The 13,074-nt window shown below is 39.8% G+C and overlaps 1 protein-coding gene across 1 annotated transcript in view; it reads left to right on the top strand.

Annotated features, from left to right (window-relative positions):
- The first annotated feature begins 3,224 nt into the window (after positions 1-3,224).
- Positions 3,225-13,074, top strand: part of LOC140342873 (large ribosomal subunit protein eL39) — a 13,051-nt gene continuing 3,201 nt past the window's right edge. Inside the window, exons 1-2 of the mRNA XM_072429245.1 lie at positions 3,225-3,349; positions 5,537-5,640. Of these exons, the coding sequence (XP_072285346.1) occupies positions 3,347-3,349; positions 5,537-5,640 (107 nt within the window). The 5' untranslated portion in view covers positions 3,225-3,346. The remainder of the gene's footprint in view (positions 3,350-5,536; positions 5,641-13,074) is intronic.

Raw genomic sequence — 13,074 nt, 5'->3', positions numbered from 1 at the left:
TATGTAACTATAACACTGAGGAATGCATTTTTGTTGAGTTAGATCTTACACTTGTTTTATCTAATTTTTGGGAGGTGAATCCATAAATGACCCTATTTTTTTGCTATCACATCCAGTTTTTACGATACAGGGTACCCTCCATTTTTGTCAAAAAACATACAAATTTTACATACAATAAAAAAATAATGAAATAACTTGAATGTACTGTTTATTTAAATTTCCTTTGTTCATACAAATGATTTATTGTTACTCTATGATCTGTTTTTACAGTAAAACATTTGAAAATTAATTGGATAAGCTGTTAAGGTAAAAATTTACGCTTAAAGCTTTTCCTGGAGTGGAGTGTTAAGACAATCCCTCCGGATGCTCCAACAATAGTCAGCTATCATATGTACATCCCATCTACCCTGATACCGTCCTTCCATGACCTTTAAATCTTGGTGGAATCGTTCACCTTGCTCATCGCTGACTGCACCAAGGTTTTCCGGGAAGTTAGAAAGATGGCTATGCAGAAAATGCATCTTGATGCTCATATTGCAACCAAGCATTTTGTAGCATTTTGCTCGTGTGTTTCCAAGAAAGTCCTTGACAATGGCTTTGAATGATAACCAAGTATTCTTTTCGACTTCTGACATTGTCCTGATGAAATGTTCATCTTTGATGAGCTGCCGAATCTGTGGACCATCAAACACACCGGCCTTTACTTTTTCAAATGACCGGCTAGAAAATGCCAAAATGAGGAACTTGAAACATTCTCCTTCAGTTGGCAAAGCTTTAACGAACTGCTTCATCAGACCCAGTTTCATGTGCAAAGGTGGAAATATAATATTCTTTCTATCAACAAGTGGCTCATGTAGAATGTTTGGATCACCTGGTTTTAGGGCAGATCTTGGAGGCCAATTCCTTTCCACCCAATGCCTCTCACGAGCTCTGCCGTCCAACATGTACAGATAACAGGGATACTTGGTGTATCCGCATTGCTGACCAAGAAGGAAGCATACCATTTTAAGGTCAACACAGATGACCCAATTGTGTTGGTGATATTGCAACAACTCAATGACTCTCTTTATGTCTGCATATTGTTCACAGAGAAACTGAATGGTCAATTGGGACTGACCCAAATATATTGCCATTGTGAAGGAGGACACACTTTAAGCTCCGCTTTGAGCTATAGATGAATAGTCGCCGTTCATTTGAGTTAAAGATTGGAATTCCCAATTCCTCCATTAAACCAGGTATGTTATGGCAATACACAAAGCCACTGTCAGTTCTAAAGTACTGGAGAAATGTAATTTCTCTGGTTCGAAAGTATGATACCTTTGTTCCTTTTTCAAGTAAGTTTTTCTCAGGCAGTCTTGATGCTAGGAGTTCTGAAGCCTTCTTCCATTGTCCTAAATCACGTGCAAAATCACTCAACTCATGCTGATCAAATCCCTTATGAACAGAGTCCTCTTTAATTTCCAACTCTTCATCATTGTTGTCACCTAGTTCATCACCATAATCATGTTCTTCAAGAGAGGGTAGTGTAACGAAAACCGGCACTGGGGTTTCATCTGAATGAGCCACTGGGCGTATAGCCGATGGTAGACTAGGATACTCTATGTTACATTTATATTTCTTGGTATATCCTGAAGTTATCACTATACAAAAGTAACAGTCACTGAAATGATCTCCTGGCTCTCGCCAAACCATAGGTATACCAAATGGCATCTTATCACGTGTTCCCTTTGTCCAGATTGGTAAACCCTCCACACACTGTTTGTACACCTTATGAGGGGCCCAAGACTTATCTTGATCACCAAGTTTAACTTTGAAATATGCCAAATAGGCTTGATCTACAAATGTGCAGATGTTCACCCCTTGACTGGGAATGGTGAAACTGCCACAGATATAACAAAATGAATCAGGGTTGTTTAGGCACCTACAACGAGAAATGGCAGAGCCAAACATGATCTGAAAGAAAGGAAATACGTTTGTAAGTAGAAAAATAGATTTTGCTTATTCACTACGTAGAGCAGCGCACAACCTATGACCACACTGTCTGCGTGTAAATAATAGCCTATACAAATCTACGCTACAGTAATCGCAATAATATAAGCGGTAGAGAAAAACCTGACGTGATAGAAGAAAACTAACTGCACTTTCAGAATCAGCATACCTATTTTATTGTAAATAAGCTTAAAAATTGAAGTCAACAAAAAATTTGTTCAAAATTGTTACCCAGAGTAATTGCTCTTTTCTAATACACTTCAGTAATTTCGTTTTTAGTCTCCATTATTTTTACTACATTCAAAAATATTCTGCCAACCAGAACTCTTGCTTTAGATTGGACCAATCAGGAACTGGAATTCATAAAAATGTAACTCTTCACTCTAACCACATTCTGTGTTTCAATGTCCTGTGCTGAGCATGTGTTAAAAATGTCACGAGTTAGAACTGACATTTGTGTCCTCCACCTGCCCTATGACCATGCAGTCTCTGTGAGCCATGCTGTCAGCTAGAGTAACTGGAAACTAATGAGCATGGCTACCAACCATGCAATCACTATGACAGATAATCTGTAATCACATTACTTTATTATTGACAGGCTAGCCAGCATCTACAACAAAGCAGAGTTTTTGGCATATTAATTATATTGAACCTAAACCCTAACTGCACATTTAGTTTGCTACTGCATTGAATATTGAAGATAGGAGCAAAACTAGGAGCCAGTTGTCACCTCTTAACAGGAGGTGCCTAAACAAGAACCCTGACGGCAGGATCATTGAAGTATTTATTTGATAAAAACTCTGCATATTAAAAAAAGAAGAAAACAGCATTTAAATTACATAAAGTGTTACATTACGGTTTAATCATTGGGAAATGCATACATCAGTGTTTCGCAACTCCAGAGTTCCATGCAACTTTCAGAAATTGCTAAGGGGGTTCCTTTAGCAATGAGCAATTTGTGCTTCTGAGGTCAGTTACCACTGACACACATTTGTAACCAGGGCATTCTTCCCAGTGCCCAACAATGTAAGATATATTCACCTAATTTGACCACCAAGCTAAACTACATTGAACTGGGAAATTATAAATATTGTCAGAGGTTCCCTGAGACCTGAAAGTCATTTCAAGGCTTCTCCCATGTTAAAAAATGTTGGACAAGTCGGCTATAAAGTAACATATACGTAACAATACCAAGACTAATTCTTTCCGCAGCCACTGGGGGAGTAGATATTTCTTTCAGATTTTACACAGTGCGTCTCCTCTTCTCTATGGTTCCGCACTAATAACTTCTGCCCTCCTTTTTCCGGCGTCCTCTTTTTCACTCGCCATTGTAGTGACAGGGTTTGAGCGGTTTACTATGGTGAGTGAATCTGTTGTAATCTTTTGTAACGGAGAAGAATATTGCTATGGCGTGTGTGTTTTAGTATTGGTAGAACAGTGAACGTTGGGTTTGAGGTAGTAGTAAGTGGACTATGGCGGGGATATGCTAACAGGAGCTGGTTTCCTCCTCAGACGATAATGAACGCTTTGCAACATGGCTGTGTCCTGTACATATGTATAGTACAGCAGCTTTATCGCCAGCTACATTGACATAGAGGTGTCATAGGGCTGTTGTACTGTCAGAATTATACCCAGCTGGCGGTATCTGTCTCTTGGAACGGGTTGCACATTTGTCATGGTTCTGGGGAGCAGAACGCAGCAAGTCAGTGTAGTTTATGGAGCATCCTGTATTAGTCTGTTCTAATTTCTGGATATCTGCTAAATATATGAAGCCCTACTAGATTCAGTGATTGTGTGTATAATAAAAAAATATATATATATATACACACACACTTGTCCATAAATATTTGTACAGAGACAACTTTTTTCTAGTTTTGGTTCTGTACATTACTACAATTAATTTTAAACGAAACAACTCAGATGCGGTTGAACTGCAGACTTTCGGCTTTAATACAGTGGGTTGAACAAAAAGATTGCATAAAATGTGACTGACATTTTTTTTTTTTTTTTTTTTTTTTTTTTTTTTTTCTCTGAAACAGCAACCCCAAAAGTTCAATTTTCATAACTTTTTACATTTGTGACCTCCATATCTTGAAATTCTTTAAAGCTGGGGGGCTGAAATTGTAATAACTAGTATCTATGAGGGTCTCCTGTACACCCTGAAAATTACAGGTCATTGTGACATACATATTAGGAGATATGGAGGTTTGTACACAAAGCTGTGAGGATTCAGAATTCACACGCAGAGCTAGAGATGGATACATTTCCCAGGCAGAGCTCGTGCTATGAGATGGGGGCGGGGCTGCCTGTGTCCCCTTCACATGAAGGCTGAGCTGTGTGCAATCCTCTGAACGGATGACACAGAGCAGCCTGAGATCCGTGCATGCGAGGATGAGAGCTGCCGAGGAGAGCTGGGCGGGGTATTCAAATCAGCCGCGCGGAGCAACCGGCTAAAAACCTCTGGGGAGAACTATGATATATGTATATATTTTAATAATTGGAGGGGGGGTCTTAGCTGTGTGTATTTGTGGTTGCCAGTATTACATCTGGTTGTCTCAGGTAACCGCCGTGTCCATACCATGCTTCTGGGCTTACTGTTGGGTGGTGAACTTTTTGGCACGTTTTACTTGCAGTGATGTCAGGACCAGAATCATGTCACCACAAGATCCCAGGGAGCTGCCATGTGGACCTGGAAGTCCACGGCAAACCTCTTCATCCATTGAATGTCCAAGGACAATCTAACTTTTGCAGGAGTTGCATTGTCTTTGCAGACTCTATATGTGATGGTGCTGCATACTAAACCAAGCTCTATGTGTCCTGCAGTGTAGGGCTAAAAGAAAAATCCACCAGGGCTTTATTTTTGGTAGAAAGGACATTGCATGTCTGTCAGCTCTCTCTCCTGGTGACTGCTTGCTTTTTCAGTTTAGGACTTCATATCTCCTCCATAAGACATTATAGCATTCATTTAGTAATCAGCCACAGGGAATAACTAAAAGATGTTGGACGAATGCTGTGCACGCTCTAGTTTTGCTAATGAGATGAGCAAATTATCCATTGTGTACGTAGCTTTAGACAGTAGTTATCAGATGAAGTGACCCTTCTGGAGGATTTAACATCACCTCCTACTTGTCTACTTGTACAATATTTTATTTTCCACTTGATGGTAGTTGGTAGGTAAAAGGAAGGTCATTCCTCCAGGAGCAACACAGGAGCCAAGAACCCAACACATTTAATCCACTCTATATCCTATACAAAGTATTGGCTTTTGATGCATTTCTTATACAAAGGATTTCTTCCTGGGCTCCCTGTACTCTGTAATGCTCCACCTAATACACATTTAAAAGAACTGTGTAATAGAGTATTGATTAGGTGTACTCTGTATTAATAATTGGTAGCCATGCAATGCATTCATGTCCATTTATCGCAATGCAAACCAGTCTCGAGTTTACTGGTTTGGTCTGTCATTAAATATTTTCATTCATGTTTCAATACTCATTTGATAACCATACACCTTTTTTTTTTTTTTTTTTTGCTTTGCTCCCAGCAGTCGTCCCACAAGACCTTCAAAATTAAGAAGTTTCTTGCCAAGAAGCAGAAACAGAACAGACCAATCCCACAGTGGATCAGAATGAAAACTGGCAATAAGATCAGGTTTGTATGAACAGTCACAGATTGCTAATTGCAGATTACATCATCCTAACCTGTCAGGTTCTCTAACCTGTCCTCACTCAACTGAAAGTTATTTGTTAATTCAACATTTTATAAATAAACCCATTTCTTTATTGTTCCCAGTGTTCAACCCACAATTTTTTTTTCAAGCTGGGTGAGAAGCTGGGTGGCAGCCCCTGTATTTTGACCAAACTCATCAGCAACTACCTGAAAAGTCCAGTGTTGTGAGCCTGGATTAAAGGGTCTGAGGAGAACACTTGGTCCAAACTGCGTTCTGTTTTTCATTATGATTGCTTTGTTTTTTAATACCTTTAGTAAGTTTGGGGTCTTTCAGGAAGCAGATCTTTAGTGTTTGTGGATTTGCTTTGTGTCTGTCTGAAAGATTACCGTCCATAGAAAATTGTTGTCTATTGTATTTTCCCTTGTGTAGTGTAAGGAAATGACAGGAGTTTGGTTACTATAGAGCACAAGAACGTGTAGTAAAGTGTTTTGCTGGATGTTTTTAGAATTTTCTTTGATGTAAATATCCTTGAAACCGGACGTGTGTCTCCTGCATTGTCTGTAGAGCAAAATCAGGTAGGATATTGGTCTTGAATACAAAGTATTCCCCTGCAAGTACTTTTCAATGCTATTAGTACAGTTTATAACAATAGGTAGAGAAAGGCAAGTAATATAGAACATATATGGGCAGAGTCCAGCTGTCATTTTTTAACACTGGAAATGTCTGATTTGCATCAGGTCTATTTCTCTAATATTGTGGATATAAGGTATAATATGTGTAGAACAGTGTGCTTATTGTTCAAGGTTCTGTAGTGTGATTTTACCAGTAAAATATTAGACTTTGGGTTTGTAATTTGTCCCCAAATTCTCCTTGTTTTTAACTTTTAGTTTAGATAAAGATTTAATGTTTGTGTGCATTGCTATATACTCTGCATACGGTTTATTATCCAGCACTGTACACGAATGGCTTCCAGGGAATTAAGAACATATATACCCCCAGCCATAGGAAAAATGTAAGGGACAGTATTTACAACAAGCCATTCATGTACTGATGTCATTTAACCAGAACTAGAGGGGGAAAACAGGAGGACAAACAAGTACAAAGCCCTAGGGCAGGGGTCTGCAACCTTTGGAGTCTGAAGAGCCAAAAATTACAATTTACAAAATTTCGAAGTTTTTAAAGAGCCGCAAAATTTTTTTTTGCCAACAATAAATAGTACTCGCATAAATAAAGTTTTTTGATAAAAAATCATCTATTCATAAGAAAAAATATCTATTTATTCATATATATAAGTAGTGTTTTTCACAACAAATTAGATATATATGGCATTATTAGATAATTACTTATTATGTAAGTAAAAAATTAAACCAATTAAACATTTACTTACAGCACGAACTTGTACTTTATTAAGGTTTATTAAATAACAATTTATAGGTACTTACACCTATAATTATTTTAACGCTAATTTTTAAATAATAAAAGCTATAAAATTGATAAATAATAAAATAGGTAATTTATTAAATATATATTTTAATAAAAACACTTTCGCGGTAATATGCAACAGTACTACTTTGTTTCTTTTTTGACAATTTCAGTCCGTCGGAAGCTCGCTTTTCAGTGCGGTGCAGTGAAAAGCGAGGCTGACAGATAGATAGTTTCACATAGGATGAGAGAAAGAGCCGCAGCTTCCCATCCAAAGAGCCGCATGCGGCTCGGGAGCCGCAGGTTGCCGACCCCCGCCCTAGGGGATCATGAAGGGGAAGGGAGTAGTGGTTATGGGGTAATGTAGAGGAAGAAAGGGAGGGTAAGGTAAATGATGTATGTGATATATAGACAACCCAATTCTTGAATGGAAAAGATGAGTACCTAGATTTAATATAACATGCTATATCACAGCCAAGGGGCAAACATCGCCCCGCGACAGATTATTCTGGAAAAGGATTTGCACTGTGGCCTTGTGTTGGCCGTAGAAGATTTGCGAATGTTTAGAACTATTCAGCCCCTTGGCATTGAGAGAGCAGATTTTTAAATATTGGTGTTGCTGGCATGTTTGCGCTATGGTGCTACGAAATTAGTGTTGAGGGGGAGATGGCGATCAGAAGTACCAAATTTAGAGCAAGGATTTACCTAATTTTGTAAAGTTGGGAGATGGTGGGGCAGGGGGGTATTATGAAGGGTTGGGAATAGAAGAAGGTTTCACACAACGACAAAGCTCAATGATTGGTATGGGCTAATGTCCCAGCAGGCTAAGGGGAAGGTAAGAACCTTGAAAAGCCGCCTAGTTAGGAGGTTTACCTATGCGGGTAAGGTGATGACTCAAGGTAGGACTTGCGTTTTTCCCCAGACGGGAACTCTCATGTTGCTAGTACAAAATCAGGAAGAATAGTGCAATAACATATTGTGCAAAAAGCAACCACAAACTTATCTTACAGTTTAAGTGACGCTTCCATTGAGTTGTTTAAACCAGCAGAGCTACAGAAGCCAGAGTCGATTTGCAACTAATCACTTCTGGATGCTATAGCGCCTATTCAAAGGATCCGCATAACCTATTGTGTACTTTTATATTATGCTAGTCCAAGAATTCACCGGAAGGGCTACATTAAAAACGTATAGGAGCAAGAATCTGCAATGTCCATATAAACTAAGCGAAACTAGTACAAAATCTAGGAAAATAGTACAATAAAATATTGTGCCTAATTGCAGAAGGTAACCACAAGCTTATCTTATAATGTATGTAATACTGCCATATAGAAGCCTAAACCAGCAGAGCTGTGTTGTACAAGAATGTGTTGGCAACAGTCACTTCTGGGTTTTATAATGCCCATTCAAGGGACCTGCTTAACGTGTACTTTTACAGCGATGCTGGTCCAAGAATTACCTGAAGTACATTTAAAACATACAAAAACAAAAATCTGCAATGCCCATTCAAACTAAGGCTATGTACACACATGCAATATTTTGTCGTCCGATAATCGTTAACAAAAAAAGCGAACTACTGGCCAATGACGCAGATGAACAAGGAATGTCGCTAGAAACTAATGACCGTCCTGGCGGATCAGATTGGGCGACAATTGATCGCTATCTCTATTGTATGTACAGTCGTTCAGTGATCCTGGATGTTTACGAGGTACTCTTTCTCCAGTACTCAACACTTCTGCATCGTTCAAACGATCGTATCTAGTGTGTGTACATTATTGGTGGGTTGTATTTAGACGATTGTATCGTTACAGAATCATGCACTATAAGATGGTTCAAAATAATTGTGAATAAATTAAAGGTAAAATTTAGGTGACTCTGTCATATAGTTGCTTAAACCAGCAGAGCCACGCTATACATGAATGTGTTTGCAGCCAATCACTGCTGAATGTTAAAGTGCCCGGGCAAGGCGCCTGTTTAACCACCTGGGCGTTACACTGATCTTTGGATTTCTGTACCAAAAGCGGTACACTGTTTTTCATGAAATTTTTTTTTTAAATTGTAGACCTGTAACTTACAGAAATATGTCCGAACAAGATCTAGTAGATATCATGAATATAAAAAATGTTTGAAACACACAATCATGTAAAAAAAAAAAATATATATATATATTTTTTTTTTTTTTAAAAATACACAAAAATCAGCTTAAACAAGAATACATAAATGAAAAATACTGAAAATGCGATAATTCGGTACTGTATAGTAATATATTTTTCTAAAACACCTCCCTAGAGTCCAACGTCACATACCTATAGACAAAACCACATAAATATATTTTACGCTGGATCATCGCAGCGGGGACCAGGTAAGTAAGGGGATTTAGACAGTGAGAAAAGTTCGGGTTTATCGATTTTTGCAAAATCGATAGACCCGAACCAAGGTCGGGTTTACCGGCCAGGTAGTTAACACATTAAGTATTTTTATAGCAATGCTGGTCCAAAATCCACCTGGAAAAATACATTTAAAACGTTTAAGGACAAAAAAAATCTACAATGCCCATTTAAACTAAGGCAGACACACCCTCTATCTCCCACTAACATCAAAACCCTCAGATGGGAGCCCCAGCGAACACTTCATAAACATACAATAAGGATAAAGCATTAATCTAAAAAAAAAACAAAAAAACTATAGAATATACACTAGAAAGGCATAAGTTTATGACCAGAGGGCTGCATCTGTGGATGACCATCTATATTGACCAAAGCTGAGACAAGGCTGGATTGGACAGAATAAGTGCTTAAGGATCAGCCAAAACTTGTATGGCCAATAAAGAAAGGATTGTATGCTTGATTCAAACAACTTGCCATGGCATGGACATCGATGGAAAGGTGCCAATGTGACGCCAAAGGAAAAAATAAAAATTCAGACAAAGCTGAATGCTTTCTACTTTTACTGTTGATTGAAGCAGGAGAGGAACAGGGAGGAAAATAGGCATCCAGAAGAACAGTGCTGGAAGCGCTTGGTAGTGGAAAACCCATCTTGCTTCAGTGATCTTCAGGAGAGCGAACTGGAAATGGCGTAGAAGATGTCATCGGGCGATCAGGTGTCGTGGTAGCAGACGTAGAAGTAGCCAATCTGGAACGGTGAGTATCTGCGATGGGGCCTCTATTCACAAGGTAAGCTGCAGTTGGTCAATCTGGGAGGACAACATCTTGAAGGTTAAGATCGGTCAAAGGCTGTGGCAGGTCTAAGGGGTCACTAAAGACATGGTTCTTGCAACCTCGGCGAGGAATCAAATGAAAAGGGAATCCCCATCTGTATGGGATGTTCCCTTCATGCAGCACAGCGTAGAGGTTTGAGGGCTCTAAGAAGAGTGTAAGCTTAGACACAGATAAGTGTAGTTGCGCTCCAGCATACGGAATAGAACAGGTGTCACAGGCTTTGCACATTATATCTTCCTTAGTACAGCAGAAATGTATCCGACAAATTACAAATATAGGCTGCTGCGAATCTCAGCTGCGTGGGCCCGGGGTTCTATGGGCCCGGGGTTCTATGAACCCGGTCGACGTCCACATCAGATGGTATACCAAGCAATTTAGCAAAGATGCAGTGGCGAGTTCCGCAGTGGGAACGGTTTCCGGTAGCCCCCGTATGCGGATAATATGCCTAAGATTGCGATTCTCTGCGTCATGGAGTTGGAAGAGGCCATTGATCTGTGCTTCATGAGAAGAAACCTTTGAGCAGATTTGTTGTAAAGCGCTTGTGCCATTAGTCACTTGTTTCGGGGATCGCTGCAAAGCCTGGAACTCGGTTTTATAACTAGCTTCCGATCTGCCGATGCTGTTCCAGGTCCTGTCTAGTAGGAAGGGCCCGGAGGCGAACTTTCCAGTCCCATGCATCCTCCCTTGGGAGAGAAATGGGATTGGAGCTGGAAGATTCAGCTAACATAGATGGGATGCAGGCACCAGCAATAGTAGAGATTGGTGGCTGCTGTGCTGAGAGAGTATGAGGATGGTGCAGTACCTGGGGTGCTGGAGATGGAGACCAAGCTTGCTGCCCAGATCTCGGATCGGCGCGTCCCGTGGCCTTGGGGGCACTCCATAAACTGATAGAATTTGGTTACAATTCATAATACATTTTCTCACTGGGTTTCTTTTAGTCTAACGTGACCCAAAGATTTCAAAAAGGTGGTCTGATTTCCAGGTATAGTACCAACTTTGTTGGCTACCAGGTCTGGCAAGTATTCAAATAAATGGCTTAGTACGTGCTTGGTAATCGCATCTCTGGTAAGATGTTAATTCAGTCACTGAAGAACCATGGATCTGGGATTATTTTCTAATCTCCACTTCAAAAAAAAAAAAAACTCCACTATTATCTTTTGTCCTTTTAGTTTATCAGCTTTAAACTGCATGTATATAAAGCAGCTACCTTTTTCTGTTATTTGTACAAATTAATAAGGTACCTCCTAAATTTAGACATTAAAATTGTAGTTGTTTGTACAGGTTCACATTAAAAAATCCGGCCATTGAAAATCCGGTTCCTTCAGTTTTCTGGCATGGATTTCGGAGCACATTTTCTTCAAATTTACAACCGTTTGTTTTGATGGCGCTGTTCTCCAGAATCGGCTGTTAGGCCTTGCTTGCACATGCTTTGTAGTAGTGTAATATTATGATCAATGTGGGGTAACAAGTTAGGCTTCGTTCACATTAGCAGTAAAAAAAAACTGCTAGGCACCTGATATTGGTAACAAGGCGGTAAGTGCTGGGCTATCTCAGGCCTAGCAGTTTTTCAAGTAGCAGTGGTTCCTGGCAAGAGGAAAGTGAGGGGTAAATGCACCAAATACATCCTTGCTGCCAATGTGAATTCAGCCTAACTTCAGATGTCCTTTTCTAGCGCTAAATCTAGATAACGCAAAACTTTTGTGGGGAGAAAAAAAATTGATCTGTACACGTCCAGACGTGAGTCCCACGCTTGCTCGCCTTCTCTCTTTCTTATGCTCACTGTTCCATCAAGTGCTGATCTCATTGGGCATGCATGAGTGAGCTTTTTTTAACATAGGAAAGCCCCTATGATACATTCCTGATGGGACTCACATGTGCAATAGGAGCAGCCCACAGCCACCTTAAATGTTCACACAAATATCCCAGGAGGCTGCAGATTTACCTTGCTGTCCTTACCACCATGGCAGTAGATGGAAGTGGAGAGACCTTCCCCAAAAAATGAAAAAAAAAACACACATTTTCTATTATAAAAGAAACGGGGGGCTGTCACCCTTTATATAATAAATGTGTTGATGATTTAGGAGCATTGTACATGTGATAGCAGATGGGGGCAGTACAGCCAGTGTCAAGTTTCTCGGGGTGAAATATACATGCAAAAAGTAGTAACCCCGAGTCACAAAAAAAACTCCTACATGCACCCCTTGATCCAGCGGCGTCCTTGACTATCCCCCGCCGGCTTCTGCATCACATCCGTGTGAAGCGTCAGTATGCTGGGGAGGCGTGGCCGGGTGGGAAATTTAAAAGCAAATTACATTGTAATCTGCTTTTAAATGCTTGATCACAGTGAAATATAATACATGTAAAAGAACATATATTAGTGCATAAAACAGCTTTGTCCAGAGCCATAATTTACAGTTTGTCCACTATTAGCCCTGACCTTTTGTTGAACTTTTCCTGACTTCTCATCATTTCCTGATTTCATTTGAACACTCTTTGACCTTAAACGTTCCTGCCTGCTTACTGGAGACCAAACCACATCCATGGCATCCAAAAGGCTTTTTGCCAGGGCAAAAGCTGTTTTTGAACAACTAGAAAGCAGCGATAGTGATTTACCAGGAAACTTGTCATCAGACTCTGAAAGTACCGTGTTTCCCCGATTTTAGGACATCCCCATTAAGTAAGCCACCCCCGATTTTTAAAAAAATAATTAAAATAAGACACCCGTTTATAAGACAGCTCCAGATATCTGATCCTGCGTGTGTGTCCTTTATGCTGGCT

Source organism: Pyxicephalus adspersus, chromosome W (genome assembly GCF_032062135.1).
Source record: "Pyxicephalus adspersus chromosome W, UCB_Pads_2.0, whole genome shotgun sequence".
NCBI classification, from domain to species: Eukaryota; Metazoa; Chordata; class Amphibia; order Anura; family Pyxicephalidae; genus Pyxicephalus; species Pyxicephalus adspersus.
Note: the sequence above shows the minus strand (reverse complement) of the source record. Positions and strands in the feature narration are given on the sequence as shown.